Source organism: Temnothorax nylanderi, unplaced genomic scaffold (assembly GCF_030848795.1).
Source record: "Temnothorax nylanderi isolate EJ_2023f unplaced genomic scaffold, tnyl_v1.0 TNYL_tig0048_pilon, whole genome shotgun sequence".
NCBI classification, from domain to species: Eukaryota; Metazoa; Arthropoda; class Insecta; order Hymenoptera; family Formicidae; genus Temnothorax; species Temnothorax nylanderi.
In genome coordinates, this window is record NW_027249110.1 from 126,013 (window position 1) to 148,819 (window position 22,807).

At 41.1% G+C, this 22,807-nt stretch overlaps 3 protein-coding genes across 4 annotated transcripts; 1 reads left to right on the forward strand and 2 right to left on the reverse strand.

Annotated features, from left to right (window-relative positions):
• Positions 1-6,012: 6,012 nt before the first annotated feature.
• On the reverse strand, positions 6,013-12,959 carry LOC139772289 (uncharacterized). The gene is made up of 4 exons (XM_071705859.1): positions 12,127-12,959; positions 11,640-11,985; positions 10,785-10,895; positions 6,013-6,150 (listed from the first exon to the last, which is right to left on the reverse strand). The coding sequence occupies exons 2-4, from the start codon at positions 11,952-11,954 to the stop codon at positions 6,013-6,015; spliced, it is 564 nt and encodes a 187-aa protein (XP_071561960.1). The 5' UTR covers positions 11,955-11,985; positions 12,127-12,959.
• A 565-nt stretch (positions 12,960-13,524) lies between these two features.
• LOC139772287 (progestin and adipoQ receptor family member 4) lies at positions 13,525-19,069 on the forward strand. The gene is made up of 5 exons (XM_071705853.1): positions 13,525-14,103; positions 15,959-16,183; positions 16,446-16,549; positions 16,627-16,764; positions 16,846-19,069. The coding sequence occupies exons 1-5, from the start codon at positions 13,857-13,859 to the stop codon at positions 17,071-17,073; spliced, it is 942 nt and encodes a 313-aa protein (XP_071561954.1). The 5' UTR covers positions 13,525-13,856; the 3' UTR covers positions 17,074-19,069.
• Positions 18,656-22,786, reverse strand: LOC139772285 (F-box only protein 9). Of its 2 annotated transcripts, none has more exons than XM_071705851.1 (7): positions 22,638-22,786; positions 21,708-21,926; positions 21,320-21,631; positions 21,021-21,184; positions 20,763-20,954; positions 20,419-20,653; positions 18,656-20,322 (listed from the first exon to the last, which is right to left on the reverse strand). In XM_071705851.1, exons 1-7 carry the CDS (start codon positions 22,638-22,640, stop codon positions 20,104-20,106), a joined length of 1,344 nt encoding a protein of 447 aa, XP_071561952.1. In that variant the 5' UTR covers positions 22,641-22,786; the 3' UTR covers positions 18,656-20,103. The 2 variants fall into 2 exon arrangements, with proteins under 2 accessions (XP_071561952.1, XP_071561951.1); XM_071705850.1 differs by having other exon boundaries at positions 22,626-22,759.
• Between the last annotated feature and the right edge of the window lie 21 nt (positions 22,787-22,807).

Here is a 22,807-nt window from a genome sequence, read left to right on the forward strand (position 1 = left end):
TGAAAACATAATCGGATCAACTGTTTGTAGATCGATCGTGTATCACGCGGCGCAGTAAAACATATAGCGGACAGGAGCGCGTAATAATAGATGCTAATATGTGTGTCATATTGTCCCTCGGACTCACCTGACTCCTGGTGGACGCCGATCGATGGCGGTGCCGCTCCTGGCTGGGCGACGACGAACCGTGATGACGGTGAAGGCGCGTACGACGGGACGACGTGGGGTGAGCCAGGTGGACACGATCACGATCACGCTCGCGATGCCCATGCTGTCGACCGCTGCTAGGTGATCGGCGATGACTACGCTTGTACCGACGTTCCTGACTGGTTCCCCGTTCGTGCTGCCGGGACCTCAGCACTCGTTCTCCGCTGAAATGCGAACGAAAAAAAAAAAATTAATTTTCAATTCGATGTCACACTAAAACTCGAGTAGAGAGACATTAAACGGAGGAATAAGATCGAGTGTATTGGTATCGTTTTAAAGTACCTTCAAAATATATTATAAAAACAGATCGTTCTCGTAAAATAAATATTGTAATATTTAATTCAAGTCAATTTAAAAGTGTGTCGAGTGATAATGTAGCGCAAAAGCCGAACGTTTAACATGATCTGGAGCGAAACTAAGTGGAAATCAAGGTTGCGTCGTGTCGCGTATGACATGTTCTTAATCGTGTACATAACCGTGGGACGACCCAATTAATCTGCCGTCCCCTCAAATAGATTATCAAGCTTGGTTGGAGAATGATGAGATACTTCTTTATTAATTATAGATATACGTGCAAGACACTTTTATTTGTTGTTGTACGATAGCTTCATCATATCAATAAGCCAACAACGTTTCTTCAGTAGAACACATCGCTTATTGAGACAATATCTCTCATAAAAAGATAATTGCGATAATAATCGCGCGAGAACCATTTTAGTTATAAATATCCCTTGCTCTCATCAATGCAACATTACTCCTACGAAGCTATGTAAAAATACACGGGGTATTTTTATCACAGTCACTACAGCGCGACTGAAAAGGCTTGAAAATTCGTTTGCCGCTCGTTCCGATGATTCACAATACGAAACGATAACCGTCAAGAAACCGTTGGGCAGAGCTCCAACAACGTTGAATTTCAATTACTTAACCAATAAAAATTTTGCACACAAAGGGATTAACTTGGATTAATCTACCGAGCATAAATACATATGGAGAAGAAACTATTGTTCCAGCTAGTAGCTAGTAGCAGATTACTAGCCGTCGAGGCACGCAAAAGAATCCGATGAATCGTTTCAAGTGACATGCCAGACGGCCATTGTTTCGCTTTTTTTTTCTGCGCAGAGGCATCAACCGTATGATGAGTTCATGGTCAAGCAACGATTCAAATCTGCCAGTAGCAGGCAGTTAGAGTTTGTCTGAAGATTTCCACTCGCGAAACTTTCCAGCGTGAGCACTGCCGGATGCTAATTTGCGAGACGCTCAGCAAACATAAATTTGTAATCAAAAATGTCGTTTCAATAATGGCTTTAATTTTCCTCGTTTTAGCATTTCTTCGATTAACGGAGAATCGACCACCGATCGAGAAGCAGTTTCGCGGAAGTAGAAAAACAGAATTCGTCACCGAGTCGTGGAGTTTGTCCAAGTCGAAAATTTCGTCGAGGATATGTAATAACTAAATAGGGCACACGAGGATCGTCATCGGGGGTATCAGTTTCACCCTTAACTTTACCACCCACGACTTGGCAGATATCGCTTGCACAATCGATTGCACACAAAAGGAGCAAAAATACTTCCCGAAAAACAGCTATATTTTACTTTGCGTGTCGCGTATTTGTGCGATGCAGGTCAATAAATTTACGAGGAACGATACGACTTTATCTCTATATGCATAATCGCTATAGCGCTGTCACAATGCGGACAGGATATTACAAAGCAAAACGACGTACGTAAAATTATGTTGTCTAAGAAAACAACATGTTGATCATAACAATCAGTCATTCGCATATTGCACGTCCCTTTCTCTCCTACTCTTTCTATAGATGAATTATTTCTGAGATTATTTCTTCCTGTAAGAAACTTTAATTTTCTTTATAATTAAGATAATTACGGATACAAAATTATTTCGTTTCTGAAAGAACTGTTCTATTCATACTATATACCTTGGCATCCAGGAAGCGAGGTCAACGTACAGGACCGGCATCCTTTAATTTTCGTCCGTCTTGCAACCTGGATTCCAACGAAGACTCGTGACGTTCGATTCGATTTTACGGAAATAATTGCTAGTCGAAATCCGCTTGACTTGAATTGTTTAAAGAATGATAGGGAAATGTTGATTTATCGAGAGCGAATATCTCCAGTTTATAATAGTGTTTATCAGATGCGCGTGTTTATCAATGTTTATCACAATCTAAGATAGAGCTGTATGTATATAAATCTTCTGGACCCTTTTTCGATAACATTAATAATATCACTAATTGACACTTGGTTTATTTTAAGTAAAATTATCGCCATGAAAAATTATCTAAAGATATTTACTTCTATATCTTTAAAGTAATTTTTGATAAGCAATTGTCTGGTTTCAAGCTTTTTGAATCTTAATAAAAATTATAAAATCTTTATATGTATATATATAAAACACACGTGACGATTTTTACTTCTCTTTCGAGAATCTGTGATGTTTCTCTCGCCATAACGCGATTAGAAAGCTGTAGGTGCGATTACACTAATTGCGACGATGGAAATCTTTATAGCGAATATTAACATCGTTAGCGTTTTATGCACGATAATAGAAATAACCCGCAATTATAGCTTTCAAATGCATTTCTTCAACTCTGGAAAATCCGACGGGAAAACACTTTCACTGTGCAAATACAATAAACCGATCTACTTTGAATAGAATCGCTGAGGGATCAGCTGATCGCAGGAAGAGAACAGCGATTCGGAGAAGTTGCAAAGATTAACTTGTAACTTTTCCTTTCTCTTTCACTTATGCTTGCACGCGATGATGATTCCAGTCGGTATCAAGCTGCACTCGAGAGACCGATCGACCGATCGACCGATCGACCGACCGACCCTGACCTTGCCAAAGCTCGCGTGATCTCAGTGAACGAGTGATCCTAGCGGAAAAGATTGCAGACGAATAGCTCGATTATCCTCAATACGTTGATGATTCAACGTCTGTGTTTTTGTCGGAGCCATGTAATTGTAAAACTTCAATGTGCTATCGTAACGAACAGAGGAATGATCAATCGAGAGGCCTAAATGTCTGGTTTGCAAGCGCATTATCTCCAAACACGATTGAAAACAGGCCGTGAAATTGTTTGCCCGTCCGAGAAAATATCGAAATTGCCAGTTGTGTTATTGACAGATAGCTGTACTTGACAGCTGCGCTCGTAGAGAAGCCACGCGAACTCTAACGCGCGTCTGGGACGTGCGCGATTATCAATCATAATTAATTCAATTCTGAGATAATGTCGACAGCGACTCGTGATTTGCAATGCCGTGATGCACAAGGAAATATTTTTTTACGAAACAAACGCAGGCGGATTCCAATTGCTTGTTAATCTAAGGTCAGTTCGCTTCCTGGCTCCCTCAATTTTGACGATTCTCATCGATGGGAAAATCGCGTGCGAGACTCCGCATATATAATGGACTTTCTTCTTTCATCGAGCAATTCATCGAGCATGAAAAAGCGTTCGTCATTACGGTTTACCGTTGCAAGAATAAATTGTATCCGCAATAACGCACGGCGTCCACTAATAGGCACAATTAGTACAAGTTCAACCGCGGAGATACTTTTTTTGAAATTCAGATTTAAGGGTAAGCGATTTTATATCCTTGCATTTATTTTGCATAAACAAGACTCGACAATTTGCACAAGATGCATTTTCTATGTACAACATCGAAAATTAAACTCTGTGTACAAATTGTAACCCGGTTTCGGTGCACGAAAGAAACGCGTTGAAACATTTTATCTTTTACGTTGTAGCCTTCAACGTGAGCCATTCTCGCGCGGCAATCATAATCACAATATGCCGTATTGCGACAAATCATCGTGACGCAACTACGCGTATCTGCGTACCATCTGATTTTAAAGCCGGCTGCAAAAAAAAAAAAGACGAATGTAACCTCGCGTAGCCAAAGACTTTCGTAGCTAAAAGCGTTTTGCTCGTAGATTATTGTATTCACCGTTAAAATTCGTCCTTGCATCTTTGATCCCTTCGATCCCGCGCGATCGATAGCATTTTTTTAGCAGCAAGACAGACGCAAAGCCCGCAAATCACTATCATTTATTACGACGCGAGAGAAACGGTACTTGGTTCATTTAAGATTTTACTGCGATATCGCCGGGCTTAATCGTGCTCAGTCACTGACCTAGAAGATCAGGAAGTAATGCGGAGAAGAAATTACTACCATTCATTAAGCAGGTCTTCACAGCGGTCTTAAATTAAAAGAGAGAAGTATAAAGAGCGTTTTAATTAATTGGTAATTTCGTGCCCGCATTCTGCATGACTCACGCTCACGCGGCTACTCGAGATGCATGGTTAATGAAGCACGATGTGAATATAAGAGTGTCTCAGAGAGCCTAATTGGTATCAAATTTCAAGAGCGGTATATTTGACGCGAGAATTCTATCAAGAAAAAATATAAAATTTTTATCTTGCCTACAGAACACACGGAAACACAGCCTATTAATAATTAATGTCAAGGTAACATTAAATATTAACGTGGGACATTGTATATTCACTATTGCGCCGACTTGCACCCTAATGCCTGATATAAATGCAAGCGCTGGAATTAAAAAATATTATTTAGAACACCACTCTCTCGTTCGTGCATTCTTTTTCTAGTCTTCGTCCAGCGTTTCGGAAAGTTTTCAGGTTGTTAGCCGTACAGCAATAAGACGAGCAAAACGAGTAAGACGTGTACGCGCGCGGCAGATTGCGATACTATATAAATAAATATTCCATAGTGCATTCATTGCACTTGATGGAGTTTGCGCAACGGAAGCGGCCCGATTGTATTCTCAAGACTTCTCTCTTTGCATCCAAAGTGATTCTAGCATAAACTTGTATCTTCCCCGAGCGCGAGCGCGCAGAGTGAAAACGTCAATCTGGAAACACTTTGAACATTCAATGTTTCAGTTTTGAAGATTATTCGGATCGCTATTAGTATTCGTTACCTCTCTGAAACTTGACAAAATAAAACTCTAAGCGTTCATAAATTTGCAAAATTCAACCTCGGAAACCTCGGAAACACCCCCAAGGACGCACAAAGACGCTCCTTTATCTCTCCGCAAATCACGCTCGACGTGAATTTATTCCCCAGCGAATGCGAGCGTCACCGACGCCGACGAGACATCGGCACTCGCATCGGCACACTCACGTATATCTTCATAAACCGTTCCGAATAACGAGGGTCAAAAACAGGTCTTGGGTGGGACTTGTTGAAGCTCGAGCGCACGGATCACGACTGACAACTGACAGCCATGAAGACAACCATGAAGAAGCTCTATTGCCGGTTAGAATGACGTGGGAACACACAGAGGGGGAGAGTTCGCGGTATTGGTCTCAGCCAGTCTCAGCGCAACTACTGGTTCCCTATCTCGTGCGCTCTCCCCTTTTCATTGCAACTTTCTTTGACAATGGGAGACGGGAAGAGACATATGTATTCGGTATTCTCAGAATAAGTGTAAACACGAGATCGTTATAAAGTAAAATTACTTTCATACGTGATTTTAAATTTTCTGTTAAAATACGCTTTGACGTGACGCGCCTTCATGATAGCTCTCATCTTTTATACGGTTTAATTTGTATTTTAATTTGTATTATCTAATTCTTAAACGTTATTAATAAATATTCCTTGAATATCATCATGGTGATGTAGAGCGATACAGATTAAGTAGTTATTTTGAAGGTAGTTTTGCGTAAATTCTTATTATACGAATTGGGCGTCAGGAAAAGAAGGTATTGTATCACACAATGTTGGAGATAATGAAAGAATACATTCTGTTCAAGGATTAACTTACCTATAAGTTCCTTTGCTCGGTGGACTCTCATAATCGATACGTCTGCGTTTATGCTCGTATTGTGGGGAACCTACAGAATGTGAACGTGTTCTCGAATGGCTACGAGAGCGGTGACGCCTCCTGCTTCGCGGCATCTACAACAAAAACGGAATATTTCGATTTTTTACTTGTAACCTGTACAAAAATATCACATTTTCTACGATTACTATATTTTTAAGTATTTTATTTATATTTTAATTATATATTTATAATTACAGATACTTCAACAAATATACTGAAAAACGAGCTTTTTTCAACATCAAGATCTGTTGACAAACCAGATCAAGTACTTTGATGTCAAAAATGAAATAGTTTAATTCGGAAAAGTGTTAATTATGTAAATAGATAAGAATATTAATCCTAGACATAAATGCATGTTTTACCGGTAACGCCTATTATTTTCTGCATAAAATTCTGCGCGGTGCAAAAAAAAACTAGACACAAGTATTAGGTATTAACGATGTTGTTTTAGAAACCTCAGTCAGGCTAATCTAAATATTGAAATTCGACGAGATTATTTCCAGCCGCTTTTCATCGCAGTCCCTCCTTATACATGAAGAGAGGCGGAATAAAAGAAGCCAGTGTGCACAAGCTAGGCGAGGATAGAAAAACGAGCGATAGCACAAGCACAGATGCGCGTTGTGATTTTAATGTTGCCGGTTGTCGTAAAGTCTGCTCGCATTATTTATATGGCACTTTCTATACTCTCTTGGGGCTTCTTTACATTCGCTCAGTTTCAAGCGCAGAAAATATAAGAAGCATATGCCGCACGAGCGAGAAAGAATTGATTTTTTCCTCGTCGAGAAAAGAGTTGCATCTAGTAAAGTTGCGTCTGCTAAATTAATTTATTCAGTCTTTATTTTCTGCCCATATTATAGGTATAGAAAATAGTTGAAATTTGGAAGGAAAAAGCTGTCTAAAATCTCTACATGATAAAAAAAAAAAGATATATTTAGGTTTCGCAAAGACATAAGAAACGATGTAAAAGGTGTAAAACATAGACGAGTCCATAAGATCATCGGAGGGACCTTTCTAGAAACCAAATAATTCCTTCAAAATATTTTTTTACATTTCCAACAATTAAAGGAACAGTTACATATTAACATCTAAAGGGTGCATCTTTAACACGCTACATGTTAAAGATACAGTATTGTTAGAAAATGAGTTAGTTGAATGTAACCGAGCCAGCCCATCGTTCGTGCGATTAAAATTAATGAAAATGAGGTGCGACAAGATGAGCAGGTAGGTATATACGTTCGATCGCGAGTCGACAAACGCGGAGCGAACGGATGACGTTTACACGGGGGGAACGGCAGCGCGCGAGTCGCGAGTCGCGAGTTCCGCGAAGTCGAAGGCCGTCGAACGATACGCGGACGCGGCAGAGTGCGGAGTCACGCGTGTCACGGGCACGGGCGCCGATAGAGATTGCCGAATAGAGAGTCGAAAGCCGAGAAGGAGCCGATTAGCCGAACCCGGTATCTTATGCCGGACTGCCATACTGCCACTGCGTGTACTTACGTTGGGAAGGCGGAACAGGCTCACTTGATCCCAAATGAAATCGAAGACGGACGATATCCAGGAGCGTGAGGATGACGCTTTCGGTATGACACTGTTTTTCGACAACCACGTGGACATCGGCTCAAAAAATTCTGCAAAACGTGGGCAGTCGCATTCGTGAGAGCGTCCACAGACAGACACCGCCGTAACAGATTAGCCCACTCTGCGAGAGGCGGGGAGGGGGAGAGGGGGGAAGAGGGGAAAAGAGAAACGAAGATCACAGATTACAGCGCGGGATATATCTCGGGGACGAGATAACGAGACGCGCGAGTGGCGTCACTGTTTCTCTCTCTCTCTCTCTCTCTCTCTCTTTCTCTCCTTCTCTTTAAATAGAGCCACGCATCTTTCGCGTTGCGTCACACCTATCGAGACTCGAATCGCGCGCGTCACTCGCGTCACTCGCGACCCTTCGATCGGTAATTCCCGGGCGATCCCGCCAAAACGCGCGACGCGTACCCGGACGAGGGAGAGATGATACATGTGAAGACGGATGCAGAACGAGAAATTGGGTTAATGTTTAATGTCGTGAACATAGGCGCGCGCGCGTGGCTTCGCCGTCGAGACTCGAGGCTCGAGGATCGATGATGGCGCATCGTGCGGATCGTGCCTCGCCTCGAGGATGGCATCTCTCGGCTGCCGTCGACGTCGACGGCGCGATCGCGAGCGAGGGGTCGAACGACGGGGGGGGGGAGGGGGGAAATCGCGCGCGGAACGGCGACGCGCGTGCCCTTCGCCGATCGGGCGGCTTTTTAATAGCGAAAAATGGAAAGCGTGCGAGGGATTTGCGTGTGAGGAGGACGCAGATGATACACCATAAGGGGGAAACCTTCGGAGCATCGGCGGCCATCTTGGAATTACAGAGTGCACCAAAGCGCGATGCAGCCATACACGTACTAGATCCCAGTCGAATATCACAGCGCAGGGTACGTTAGTCACGTCACGAGCTGGATGCGGGGTTACGTTATGGAGTGCGGACTTACGTCGGATAGGCAGAATAGGCTCGCTTTGGTCCCAGAACTGAACCCACTAAACACAAGAATGACCCAAGAGCACCGACAATGTGCGACGTACGACAGTGTTGTGTGTGACAACGACGTGGGACTTTGGATCAATGCGATTGGCGAATGGCGATTGGCGAGACCTCTCTGCTCCGGCTGCGGCTCCACTCGGCGATTCTCGGCGATTCTCGACGAGCCAGGGGCGACTCTATCGGCACCCCGAACCCGAGCCCTTCCATTCAACTTCACACGGTGTTACGTCCGCGTCGTAAAAATTGTACATAATTCGACAATGCGAGCTCTATACGTCACAAATTGATTTACCTACAAGAAATTGCAACGTATAATTTGCGAATACTAAAGCAAAAATCATTAGTAGAATAAGATCTCGTGGTAAAAAAAATCATCTTCCGAAAATTTCAGTAACAGCAGAAAAGAAATGTATTCACGTTAAAAATAATATAAATCACATGATAAAAATTGCGGGTGAATTGTTTCTAAAACATTACGAACTCGCATGCCTTGATGATAAACGTGCAAATATAAGCAAGCTTATCAATATAAGCTCTTACCAATATAAAATCAATTTTTTTTAAATGTAATAATTCGTAAGTTGCTTAACTTCTTTACGACTTTCTCCTTGCTTAATGCTCCGATCATCTGTGCCATTAAATTGCCCCTAAAGATTAAACTTGGTCCATTCCTGCAACTAGTCGATGACGCACGAAGCGAAGCGAATGCGCACGAAATATCTAAGTACTCCGGAAGGCGGAATATCGGAAGTTCCGATTTGATGGAAAAAGTTTCGTCTATCATACGCCACGTTCTATCGTGCGGATTATTTCGCGATCGATCGCAGCGTCGTGAAATAAAATTCTTGATATTGATGGGTTTTTTACATTAATCTCAATATTTGCACTTTTCTGAATAATTTCCGACGTTGCCTCGTACATATATACACACACAGACATTATATTGATAAAAACGTGACCTTTATCCCTACTTACTTTTATCTAGATAGAATCTCAGACTTTTTTGAAATCATCACAAATATATTAGAGAAATTCTAATGTGTCTACGACACAGTGGTAAAACTGTATTTTTGTTCAAAGAATTTATATAACATCCACTATCGCAGATAACATTAGTCATAGCGATAAATACATGATTACGCGCGGCGATTAGAAGAAAGCTTCAACTTTAAGAAATACTCGAAAGGTGAAGAAAAGACACGTTGCGAATGACGTAAGCGTATTCGGGAATGTTGGTCCAATTAAAAACTTTCAGAAATAATTTATTCGCGTACGCGTGGAATAATTCTTATGAATGATACGCGATATCAGTCGAGAATTTCAAGTCAACACGCTTAATCACATTAATCACACCGCACAATTTTACCCTGGTCAAGAATTCTTTCGTACCTTACTCCAAGCATATCTCTTAGCTATAGCTAGCCACGTGACGCCTTTCTGCAGCAGTTGCTCTATCATCTGCCAGAGCATAATTGACTTTGGCGTTTTGGCGAAGGACTGCGAACTGCGAGTAAACTAAGGATACCTCGGGGCTCGGCGGGCTCAGCGGCCAGCAGGAGACGAGCATGTAAACATATTCGGCGAGACACACATAAAGACGAACGAGACCAGACCGACAACTGACGAGTGACGGGATGGCCGGGATGGCCCTCGTAGGTCGTAGATGGCACCACACCGCGAGTGTCGTTTGAACGAGAGCTGTATCGTTATCATTTCTTTGTTTCTTTTCTTTTCAGCGCCAGCTAACAATGGCCACTCGAGAGATACTGCCGATACTGGCCGAGAGATATTGGACCCGGCCCGGAGGGTCCAGGTGTTATCAAAGAAGAAGAAGAAGAAGAAGAAAGCCACTCAAGAGAAACCGCACTGAATTTGAGACAACGAAAGAACGCGTGGAAGTCGTCCCGGATGTAGATAAGTAAAGGTAATTTCTACCGAATACACGTAACATTTATTATTTATTGCAATTGGAAAGAACTAAAGATTGCAAAATAAATTTCGTGCAACGCAATGTTGCACGAGAGAATTACTTCTCGCCCGCGAAAACGCGCGGTTTTTCTAGCGCGATTGATCAGGGTTGGTTATATTTAAAACCGGCGAGAGCCGCTTTATTTAACGCTAATACGTTTTTAATTTTTTTACCTGAGTTACTACGCCAAACGAGATGTACTTCAACTGGTCATGGGAGAAGTAGTTTGCCGCCGTCGTCGCGATCGCACCTTCCGGGATCGTCCATAGTTCTCTGCATGTGTTCTGCGCGGACAGAGAAGAGTTCAAGTTAGACCGGATCACACAGCGTTTGTTACAATATATTACGATGGAGAACCTTGATACTGCGATTAAAGTTTACATTTTGTAACAAATGAGAGATGCCGGGTGACTCCGCAATTAGATTCAGTTGTCAGATTCAGTTATTCCACTAAAGTAACACGTAGGTCTTATAAAAAGAAAACAAGATATGTATTTTAACATACAGGTATTTATACAAATTAAATGTTCTTCTAAGAAACCGTTAGATTATACCGTTTATAACAAACAAGTGAGAAACGGAAAATGTATATTTCACAGGAGATGCGATTTCGGGCAAGTTTCGCTACCGCCGTTTATGTAGAAAAATTACGCGCGATTAGGCAAAGAAATTTATCTTTACGCAGTTGACAGAACGTCGATATATCTAGCGCAAGCTCTATTGTCTCGCACGCGAGACCACGTGACACCCATAGACTTGCGCCAAAACACAGCTTACATTACGCAGCAGCGTACGTCCGCGTCGCGTCGCGTCGCGTCGCGTCGGAGTAAACGAGATCGCAATCGAATTACATCGACAATCTGGGCTAATTAAATTCTCGGTTAATCACTTGCCGTTACTTTTCAAGCTACAGCCCCACTGTGCGGTAGCAGACGAAGGCTTAACTGGGAGGGGGTTAGATCTAAGGATGACGTCGTAACCCAGAACCCCAGAACCCAGAAGAGGTTGATCAGACGTGCGCGGGCTACCTTTACAGCGAGTCGACACGGCCGACTAGCGTGGCCGGTCCAAATTGTCAAGCAACGGGGCATGCCGCAAACACCCCTCCGGGACAGCTCGAGGAGGGAACGCAACGCGGTACTTGCACACATCATAATCGCGGCCGCGCGCGTGACACTCACCAGGAGTACTTGCCGCAGATAGCGGACCCCGTCGTCGGGGTGCGCTTGCGCCCGCGCCGTCGCGGTGGAGCTCACCCCGAGTAGGACATGCGGACGTTTCGATGTCGGGTGAAGGTCGACGGCAGGTGGTCCTTCGGGAATTTTGGTATCCATTGTATCCATTGAGTCGCCTACACGAGAGTCCTAAAACAGTCTTTAGAGGGCGAGAGGGGGTGAGAGGCAGGAAACAGCGGAGCACGAGACGTTGCGCCGCGCGCCGCAGCCGCAGCCGCGCCGCGCCGCGATCTTGCTATAATCGAAAGATTACGCTAGCGGCTAGATTATGCGGGCTTACAGATCGAGAGGAAATCTGTGGAGACCGGAACGTGTCCCCGACGGCAGTGGCCGCGAGAAGTCGCCGACGAAGACTCAAGTCGCGTTCCTGTCGCTCTTTCGGATTTTGAGTGACTCTGACGTACGATGCGCTTGACGTAGAAACAAGCTACGATCAACTTTCGCTGACAAATTCAATTGGCGTAAAAGAGTATACGGCAAATATTACATATGTCATATATGAATAAAATGTCTAATGATGTACATATAATGTTCAATGTTTCTCTTCGTTCTTTGATGAAGTTTCATCTTCTCTGCATCTCAGTGGGATGCAGCATCACATTTTAAAAGCAATGCAACTGTTAAATCTCCTCACTTCTTTGGGGTAGATTTTCATCCCTATTGATAGACAAACGCGACACTCTTCCTTATACAAATTTACTGACGATAAATACAGTCGTTCTTCAGCTTCCCTTCGATTTGTTTTATTTCTAGCACAATAGTTTTTATGTAATTGAACTGCAAGGACGAAGCAAAGCTTTATTGATGCAAGTCGATAAAGCTTGAAATAGTATATTTTGCATATTGTATAACGCGAGCGGTGGGGACAGGAGACGATCCAGCATAGCATATATTAACTCAAAAACACTCAACCACCGAAATTGTGTCAATAGGTCACGCGTGGAAGATCTATGGAACATTTAGGGGCTGCACGCCAGACGCTAGCCACGTGTCCTGTTTAAAATTCTAATACCGTTTAAAGCGCAATCATATCGATGTCCTTTTGTCGGTTAAAGAAAAATTCTATCGTTAAAGATATATATATATATATATATAGTTCCCAATTTTCCACACATTAATTGTAACATAAGTACAAAGTGTAATTAATCATGTTTAAAGTCCAATTATCGTTTTGAAATAAATAAACGATACGAAGTCACAAATCTCTCCAGGATGCTTCACGCGTAACGTATTTGCATTATTAATCATTTTTTAATCATTTTTAAAATATTAACAAAATACCCCGGAAAATCATCAGGAAAAATGGAAAACACTTTGCGAGGAACGTTATTAAACTATAACGTAACTAAGTTTCCCATCCAAGTCATAAGTATAGTTACGACCCATTTATTCGATGAGGAGAGCCAGGTAGGAGCATCTGCGGCCTGCGGCGCGCTGCGAGATCGCGCGCGCGATGAGATTGCCTCCGGCCTCCGGTTGCCTCCTAACCGCCCGACCGACTCCCGAAGTTCCGAGTGATGGGATCGATGCGGTTGCCGTGACGACGGGACCGTCAGAGAGGCCGAATCGCGTGCGGATGACGGCTGCTGCCGCTGCCGTCGGCAGCGGCAGCGGCAGCGATGGCGAGCGGGTGGACGGGCGGACGACGGGGCCCCGGGACGGGGGACGGGGGACGGGGGTAACCCGTTACAGTGGCGGGACTGGCGGCTGGCGGGCACGACGATGCAGTGGCGACGTCGCCGCCGTTGAGGGCTCGCGCTCGTACGGAGGCTCCCGGAGGAGCGAGCCGAGCGAGGAGCGATCCCCGTGTACCTCGCGTCTCGTCCGCTGGCCGGACCGATCCCTCTTCCCCCGAGGTAGCGGGCACCGCGCGTTCGCAGTTCCCGTTGCACGACGCCGTTCCGGGACGACGAGCGACCGCGCCATGCGGTGGCGGTGTCGGGCTCGCCGCACCAGGAGGACACCGACACGTACGGAGCGCGGCGTCAGGAGTGTCAGGACGACGAGAGGATGGCGAGGATGCCCGGCGGCGCCGAGACGCCGCGTCCGCAGGAGACGCCCGCGCTCGCGCCCGCGCCGCCGGCCGAGGCCGAGGCCGAGGCCGAGGTCCTGCTGCTGCGACGATGGAGCGAGATGCCGCGGCACCTCCAATTCAATCCGCACATCCTCACCGGCTACAGGCCGCTCATGACCATCCGCCAGTGCCTCGGTAGCCTTTTCTACATCCACAACGAGACCGTCAACATCCTGACGCACGGTGAGAGACTGTTGGAGACTGTCGCGGTTACGTCTCCTTTAGATTATCATTCTAACGTGATCATTGAAACGAGGATACTGATACTGTACGTGTGTGGGTGATTCGCTTTTTTTTCAACATACCTACTTTGATCTCAACGCCAGTTATCGCGTCCTACGGTTTTTTTTAACGCGTCGTTGCCGTTGCACGACGAGTCCTTCCCGGTATTGTTTGCGCGATTGATAGATTGAATGCTGCAGATCTCGAGAAAGATTGTGTGATTCTAAATTTATTAACTGCTATAATTATAATATAAAGAATTTTGATTGCGACTCACAGTTGTTTTTACTTTTTAAATGTCCTGAGAATTTTCAATTCAGGAATAGTAATTTAATACTTTGGAATTAGATACTAAAAACCATGAGTGAAAATTATTTATTGCGATAATAAAATTTTTACTCCCAAAACGGAGCACTATCTGTTGAACTTTTCGACAAGTTTGACGTTGATAAAGTGTGCGTGCAAGATTCCTTTGTATCCAGAAGAAACTTTCTCTCTTTCTCATACACATATGTAAGAAAATAATTTAAAGATTATCACAAGAAATCTACTGTGGACTCTTGAATTTGGATTAATTTTATATCTATAGGTTTTAATTAATTTTAAATTTTATTAATTATTTTGATGAAAAGAGAGAGATGATACATTGCAAAATAAAATAAATCGCTGTGAAACTCTGTAAACGAAATTGATTCGTAGCATCGGTAGCTGTCGTTACTCTCTCTCTCTCTCTCTCTCTTCATTACATCAACTATATATTTCATCCAAAGAATACACGGTCATGTCACGTAAGAGATCCGTCATCCTCGTGATTGGATTAACTGGGGAAAGTAGATTAAGTCCCTTAAGGGCTTTAAAGTCACGGTGCATAGTGCATACTATCAAGGCCAACTTCCGTGAAAACATCGCGACTCAACGAAGACGCATTGCAGGGTAACGAACGATCGATGAAAGCGAACCCATACGATATTCCTTCCCCGTTAAAGCTGATTCATTGATAAATTTCCAATGTCAGTACCGGATGTCAGTCAAATACGTTCTAAACGTACGTGAACGGTTTATTACGTAACAAATAACGGACGCGTTTGTACGACTGCGACGTCGCTGCTTTTTACGCGTAAAACAAATGGCGATGCGATGTATATATAAGCGCACCCGAAATCACATTCTTTTTATTAAGAGACTATAAAGAGTTCTTTCAGCCTCTTTTTAAAATTATACGAATTATCCTTAACGTTATCCTTTTCCTTTCGTTCGAAGGAGAAACGAGAAACTAGAAGAGCCATTCGAGTGTTCTGTTTCTGGTGGACCATCCTGTATATAAATCTCATGTCATGTATCGACCGGCGCACATGTGCGTGAAATAAAATCTTAGTAGGTCACAGAGCTACCCACGTATATGTGGAGGAGCTCATTAATATATACATACTTAAAATGACTTTTTGAGAAAATTAAACGGTGTTGCGAATGCCTCTACATCAATCTTTTCCTATTATCGTTTCTCACGTCTTAATTATTAATGTAATAGCATTATCAATGGAATTTCTAAGTATAGAAGATAATTCACAGAAATTAAAAAGTTTGTTAAAGTTTACTCCTGACAAACATTGCAGTTTTTTTTTTAACGGGAATTAGCAAAATTTTCTTTATAAAAAGTATGACTTGTTGAACTTGTCGAAGGCCGAAATCAAGAATTTATAAAAGATCATCGCAATCTCTCACGGTATACCATTATATTCCATCATCAAAGAATTTGATTCGCAAAATGCTGCTTGCCCGAAAGCATCCTGGTACGAGCGATCGTGTGTGCTTACAGGATTCGCTATTCTGTACATGTTGGTGACTGTACCACATCTACTCCCATGGAACACAAAAGGGACACTCGTGGGAATTCTGTCCTGGTGCCACTTGATCGGCGCGGTTAGCCCGTGGGTCGGATCCTTCCTGTACCACCTCTTCATGAACGTAAACTACGACGAAGTTCTCTACAGAACACTGCTGAAAGTCGACATGATCGGCATATGGCTGTGCCAGAGTTTCGGTGTGTGATCCATTTATAAATGAAAGCCTTTCAGAGCCTTTCAGAGTGTCCTGAAAGAACATATGTATGACTAGAGAGCTCGCAATTTGCAAGATTTTATTTTACAAATGACTCTCTTCGTATTTCAAGCAGATCTGACAAATTGTTGTATTGGTCGACTCCTGCTTCAAACGAATCAAGTTTTAAATAAGGAGTGCCTACGAGCAGTTCTATATAGTGGCAAATAGACGCTTCTCTCTATTTCATGCACAACTCATTTCAGGTGCTATACCGATGATGGCAGCCGCTGTTCATTGCCTTGCCGATAACGTCTGGTATTGCTGCATTTTTATTTATTGCTCCCTTAGTATGTGGGGACTTTTAAAGGTATTTTATAGCTCTCACGTTCCCTTTGCGGATGTTTCGTTGCGATAAAAAAATTTAAACGTTTACGTAATTCGTAGGCAATGACTGCGAGATCACCATGGCAGAGGCGTTTATGTTTTGCCCCTCCTTTCCTAATGAGAATGCTGGTCATGACTCTGAGGTGTTTCGGCATTGGTGGCGGATCACCCGAGGCTCTTATTCATATAATATTACAGGTTCATTTTGAATTATGATCCCAGACAGCCGCGTGTACCAGATGATGTTAAAAGTAATGCTGATGTAGGAATAATTTCCAGGATCTCATAGCTGTGATAGGTGCAACCATTGGCGCTCTTCGCATTCCAGAGAAGTGGATCCCCGGCAGGTTGGATCTAGTGCTGAATTCCCATAATGTGATGCACGTAATGGTCGTCCTAGCGGTATGTTCCATGCATACCGCAACCTTGAAGGACCTCGCCTGGATATCCGATCCGTCTACGTGCAATAAAACAAGCTCTCTTCCTTCGGGTCGCGAAGAATTGTGATTGAATCATGAAGAACGCGACGGCTTGCTGCAGTCTGTGATAAACCGAGCCTATAACAACCGGCGATTAGTCGAGTGCTTCGACATTTGGAGACCAGAAAGTGCTGAATTCTATATTAGATAAAGTTAAGGATATTGAAAAGAAAAAAAAAATATATATATATATATATATAACACAGAGTTTAATACAGAGTTACTTATGTGATCATTACGGGACGATTTAGGTACAATCATGAGTACAAAGTACATACTGTTACTTATCATATCGAATGTTTAACAGTAATGGGATATTTGTGGAGTTTTTCTGCAAACACACAGAGAGGCAAAGAAATTGAACGGAAACTGACACGGGTATGATGCGAGAAAGACGTGTAAGTTTATTTTGTCTAATGTGTTAGGGGAAATATTTTATTTTAAAATCTGCTTTCAACAACCTTATTTTAATGAAGTTGATACATTTATATCAGAAGTGCATTTATATTTTCTTTTATTGTAACTGTTGAGGATATATTTAACCAGTAAGAGAGAAAAACGTCAGATAACAATCCAAGTATTAGGAATGACTTACGCAAAATGAAATTTACGATTCTTCCTTGTAACTCGTTTATTCTTTTTACATAGTTACCTGGAGAACAAATAAGTCTATTGAAAAAAAGTTAGAAATTTACTAGAGTCAATTGTACGTACTTTATTAATGTATAATGAGGGAAAGTATTAAAGATGATATGGAAAGCAATACAAGTACATCGTTGTGATACAACAACCAGGAGTTTAGCAGTCTACACGCGTCCGTATTCAAGAATCCAATCATACTTGATAGTAAGAGTGTGATAACTGAATTAAGATCGAATACAAATGATTAAAAACTATTTCAAACTTAAAGCTATTTTACTAAAATAATCGATACAAACATTGTGTTGAGAACAAGTTAATTTTTCAGAATTCAGAGAAATGTCGTATTTTCTTATGTAATTTTTGAAACTATTTTATTTCTCGATTAAACTGATAAAAATCTGTAATTGCGTCGGACTATATTTAAGACAAAATTTGAGGGACAGTTTAAAACAATATGGAGATACGGAGAAATTGTATTCGAGCAGGATTAAAAATCTTCGGACCGTGTAGACTTCTATCAGAATCATCCAATATACATATTTCTGAACGTCCATTTCTTTAAATCAGTTACGCTTTATAATACATCCAAAAATTATTTCAATATATCAGTGGTTCGATTCCACTATAGTAAGATAATTCATCGTTCAAGTGATATTGAACTCGTAATAAAATTATTCTAAAGATCAGCTAAATTCTATTTCAAAGCAGAAATAGGAAAACTAGAAATGTAAATTTCGATTTAGATGAGTATAATTCGTATTATAAAATATATAGCTAATTGATACACAGCAAAAATCGATTATAGAGATTTGCGATTTTGTGTAAAAATTATCTAGTAGCAAAAGCAATTGATAGTAATACAGAATGTACATTTCGCATATCTCGCAAAAATTAATATACACGTGTTGCATTTTGTACCACACATGAGTGTATATCGTTATATTTTATTGCATAAATAAGATCATAAATTTCAGTGCTTGCCATTTATTATATATAATTATATAAAATTATATACATAATTTAAAAAATTTACATAAATTTTATTCAATTAACACATTTTTAAACTTAACTATAGCTGAGCAATAATTAGTTGTAAACAAAACCATGTTATTACATTCTTGAGTATATACTTTAAGTTTGTAAGCATGCAACTCATTGCGAAATGATGTAAGGCACTATAAACTCTAGTGCTTAAATAATTATATATTAGATCTATAAATAAGTTACACTTCCATGTGATTGGACATACTATCGACATAATTAATTCTTTAAAGAATAGTTGTGATTTGCAGGTTGTATAATGTAGGTACTAATAGAAACTGTTGTTATAGAATACAACGCGTGATATAAGATAAATAAATATCTTGGAAAAAAAAAATATATATATATATATGTACTTAATATGAAAAAGCACATTTAATTATAATTGGATATTCATCTTGGTTTTCGATTTTATAACATATTGAGAATTTACTACGTTCACTAATTTATTTTTCTTCTTCTGTAAGAATAATTCAATAATTGTACTCTCATGATTCATACGATTTGTTAGACATTTCCATCGAGAGACACGATAATATCTCGCGTCAAGTACACACGCAGCGCGAAACCGCTCCGTGTATCCTTACGCGAGCTGGAGAATTGCGAGTACCCGAGATTATTTATGTATATAGAATTTGGACAGCGACATCGTGGGCCTGCGTAAAAAACGCAATCAAGTAAATCCATTGCTGATGAGAAGCGAAATGGGTAGTTTAGAAAGGCATACAAAGATCATTGACGCTAAATTATTGCTGTATTTCACGACCAATAATCGTAATTTATTTATAAATTATAACAAAATGAAGTAAAATAGCAAATTAATAGAAGGGATATTCTAGATTTAGATGGGATTTGAATCTGGTAAAGGTTCAAGTAAGCAATTAAAAGCAATAAGCGTGCCAGTGGAGGACGTTTTAGAAAAGGAAGAGACGTGATTGGCGCGTGTGGTCCGAAAAAGATACCGAAGATTCTGCAGAAAAAGAAAGATGACGATGAGGTGGAAGTAACGTAATAGCAATAAGAAGAAGTCAGATACTGTTATAGAAGTGTAGATCAAGCTTTAGAAGGTGGAAAACTGAAGCCTAATAGAAAACTTCCAGTGTCTAGCGATATAAGCAGAGTTATATAAGAAACCGTACGAACTTGGTAAATTATCCAGCAGTTTTGTAGCGCCAAAGATAAAAGATTGCCTGCTCAATTGGAATTCGTTGATGTAACCGAAACAGCCGATTAAATTATTTGAACAGTGGAAGGGTATCTTAGAGAATGAAGTTAGAGAGTACAACTCGTCAGACACGGACTATGCATTCATACGATCAATTAGAATGAAATGCTTGGGTGCCGTCGATCAGAGGAGTTATACAGTAAGTAATTACTATAACGGGACTTCGCTCTCCTGAGTGTAACTCTTTACCCTGCTGAATTTAAGAGGAGGATATCTACCGCCAATCGGCGACGCCCTGAATTCCCTTACGGATGGTTCCTTTAGGCAAATCTTCGCTTCTTGTCCGTTTTTATATTTCGTGAAAATACTGTAGCTGATCCATTTCAGTTGCGAGTTTACTCTTCTATGATGATTCTGTATCTCGAATTCCTACATGACATGAACGTGACATAAATGTGAAAACGTATTGACTGGATTTTTGTACACAGTTTTCAATTCCAGATATATTTAGTCTTTATTACTTACAATATGGAACGTTTGTTCACCGCTATCATGCACCGGTTCTCTTTTCTTCCTTCTATAGAAATTGATTCCTTTAGTTTCTTGCCTTTTCAACACAAGTGTAACACAATTATCATGTAATCGAAAATGACCAACAAGAACTGATGGGTTACGTGGTATGCGATTTCGTAAAGAATTTACGCAGCTTTGAGCTTCATCGGTCGATGTCAACATTAAAACTCTTCCTTCGGGAAAAAATCTAAGCGCAAAAAGGATAATGTGAAAAATTTTTTACTTTAGATGCCAAAGTGTGGCTGCGGTAAAAAAATAGAATTTTTGCAAATATTAGCACTATTACTTTTGCATACCTCAGGTACCGAAAATATTCAACAAGATGCCACGGTCTGTAATATCGGTCTTGGAAATTATTTTCTCCGTCGCGTATGTAACTTGTTTTATTGATGTAACATCCGTTGTATCTTAATCTAGGCCGTTTCAAGTACATATCCCTCCATGATTTGTATTTTGGCTCGCAAGTACCACAATTTACGCCCCATACCCTATAATTGAAAACAATTCCAATTACATATCAACCAATAACCACGCTAATATTTATCGATATTTACCTAACGCATGCTAGTCGCCAGATCTCCGTGTCTCGTGCAGATATGTAAAATCCACGACATACCCTTGAGAACATTTCTAACGATCGGAAATCCAGTTCAGATGACACAACCCATCTTAGAATGTAAAGTACTATCTCCATAGGTAACGCAGAGATATGTGTTGTCTAAAGTACATTTAAAAAATGTTGAATATAAAATATAGTACATGTCAAAAATTCCAACACAATCCTGTATAAATATATAGTGCATTTAAAGTGATGACACGGATGTTGAAAAAAATGTTAAAATGAGATGCTTACACTTTGTTCAAATTTTGGGAAACATACACATTGATTGCGGTTTACAATTTTAGATAACTTGAAAAATAAATCATTTCCTTCTTCGTCAACTTCATTATGATTTTCGCTGTCGTTGTTAGTTGAAAAATCATTGTCTAATGTATCAAAACAATCATCAGCATCGAATATATCTCTTGCTTTTGCTTTCGTTGATTCGTACAAACGAACTTCAATATCAGGAACTAATTGTACCGCACGTTTATAAAACTGGATTGCCTCGTAAAACTTTCTGCTTTGTTCGTGTTCAATGCCTTTAAGAAATAAATTCTTTGCCTGAAACAAATAACGTTTCTTATGGGAATGTTATGGAAATTTAAAACTTCTTACTTCGAGACAATAATTGTTATACTTTGCTCTCGATAGAGGCTTCATCGTTTGCGACTTCAATGTTAGGCTGGTTCGGCGAATACATCTTTGATTCGTCACGCTTAGGTGATATCGTCAACTCGCGCTGCCATTGTTCCCTGAAAGACGTCAAGGTGTCCTCAATGTTTGTTCCTTCTTGCAAAGAAGACGCCTCTTGATCATCGCCTTCATCCGTATCATTGCTAGATTCACTGCAATGATTCTGCCAATGCATAAAGCAATAAATATTTTAGATGCTAAAATATGGAACGACATGAATTTATTTTATCAATACAAATTTAACAAAGATCTTATACCACGCAAATTTCATGTATGACACATAATTGTTTATTAAACACAATTAAGTACAGCATTAAATATGATACGTATACGCATGTTTATTAAAGATGCACAATAAAAATCTTTTCTGAACATGACTAGTAAACAAATATAAAGTGACTTTCATTTGCTCTTATCTAAAACAGATCCGGAGGATTTATATAGAATTAGTAATATTAAGCAAATTCTTAAGTAAACTTTTGACAAAACAAAACGAAAAGTAAAATGTAATCGATATACATCTAACTGATCTAACACGATTGTAAATAATGCGAGTCCTCCAGAAAACAAGCTGATCATTCGAGAAAATAAAAAGTAGAAAGATTTAAGTAAAAACTGATCACATGTATTGAAATTAAGAAATTATAAAAAGCGGGGTCGGTCGACTCTCTCTCTCTCTCTCTCTCTCTCTCTCTCTCTCTCTCTCTCGATTTCCGAGAGGCTCGTATGACGAATACGAAATGACGCAACATATTGCGAAGAAAGGTATCGCCCCGATCGCCCGGCCAGAGGTTAGGCCGTCAGCGATTATTCCGGCGTTCAATTACGCGTCTGTCGCGCGACGACAGTGACGGACAGTTACCTTCTCACGTACCATTTTTTCTTCCTATTCAATCCCGACGGCTTTTCTCCCTCAGCGTATGTACTCTCGGTCGGAAAAGCGCACGACACAGCGAAAGCACAATTTCGCCAATAGTAGCGCCGCCATGGTTCTCGCCTTTCTGCGCGTTTCTCGTTTCTCGCCGTGGACGTGGAGCGGAAGGC

Bases quoted from the DNA above. Each gene is read 5' to 3' on its own strand.
- LOC139772289 (XM_071705859.1), bottom strand. From the start codon at position 11,954: ATGGATACAATGGATACCAAAATTCCCGAAGGACCACCTGCCGTCGAC. The intron at 10,896-11,639 runs GTAGCCCGCGCA...CTGTCCGCGCAG, and splicing joins CGTGTCGACTCGCTGTAAAG to AACACATGCAGAGAACTATG. The intron at 6,151-10,784 runs GTAAAAAAATTA...TTTTTGTTGTAG, and splicing joins CGTTTGGCGTAGTAACTCAG to ATGCCGCGAAGCAGGAGGCG.
- LOC139772287 (XM_071705853.1), top strand. From the start codon at position 13,857: ATGGCGAGGATGCCCGGCGGCGCCGAGACGCCGCGTCCGCAGGAGACG. The intron at 16,184-16,445 runs GTGTGTGATCCA...AACTCATTTCAG, and splicing joins ATGGCTGTGCCAGAGTTTCG to GTGCTATACCGATGATGGCA. The intron at 16,765-16,845 runs GTTCATTTTGAA...AATAATTTCCAG, and splicing joins TTATTCATATAATATTACAG to GATCTCATAGCTGTGATAGG.
- LOC139772285 (XM_071705850.1), bottom strand. The intron at 21,632-21,707 runs GTATAACAATTA...TATTTGTTTCAG, and splicing joins AAGCCTCTATCGAGAGCAAA to GCAAAGAATTTATTTCTTAA. The intron at 20,323-20,418 runs GTAAGTAATAAA...CATGTCATGTAG, and splicing joins GTGAACAAACGTTCCATATT to GAATTCGAGATACAGAATCA.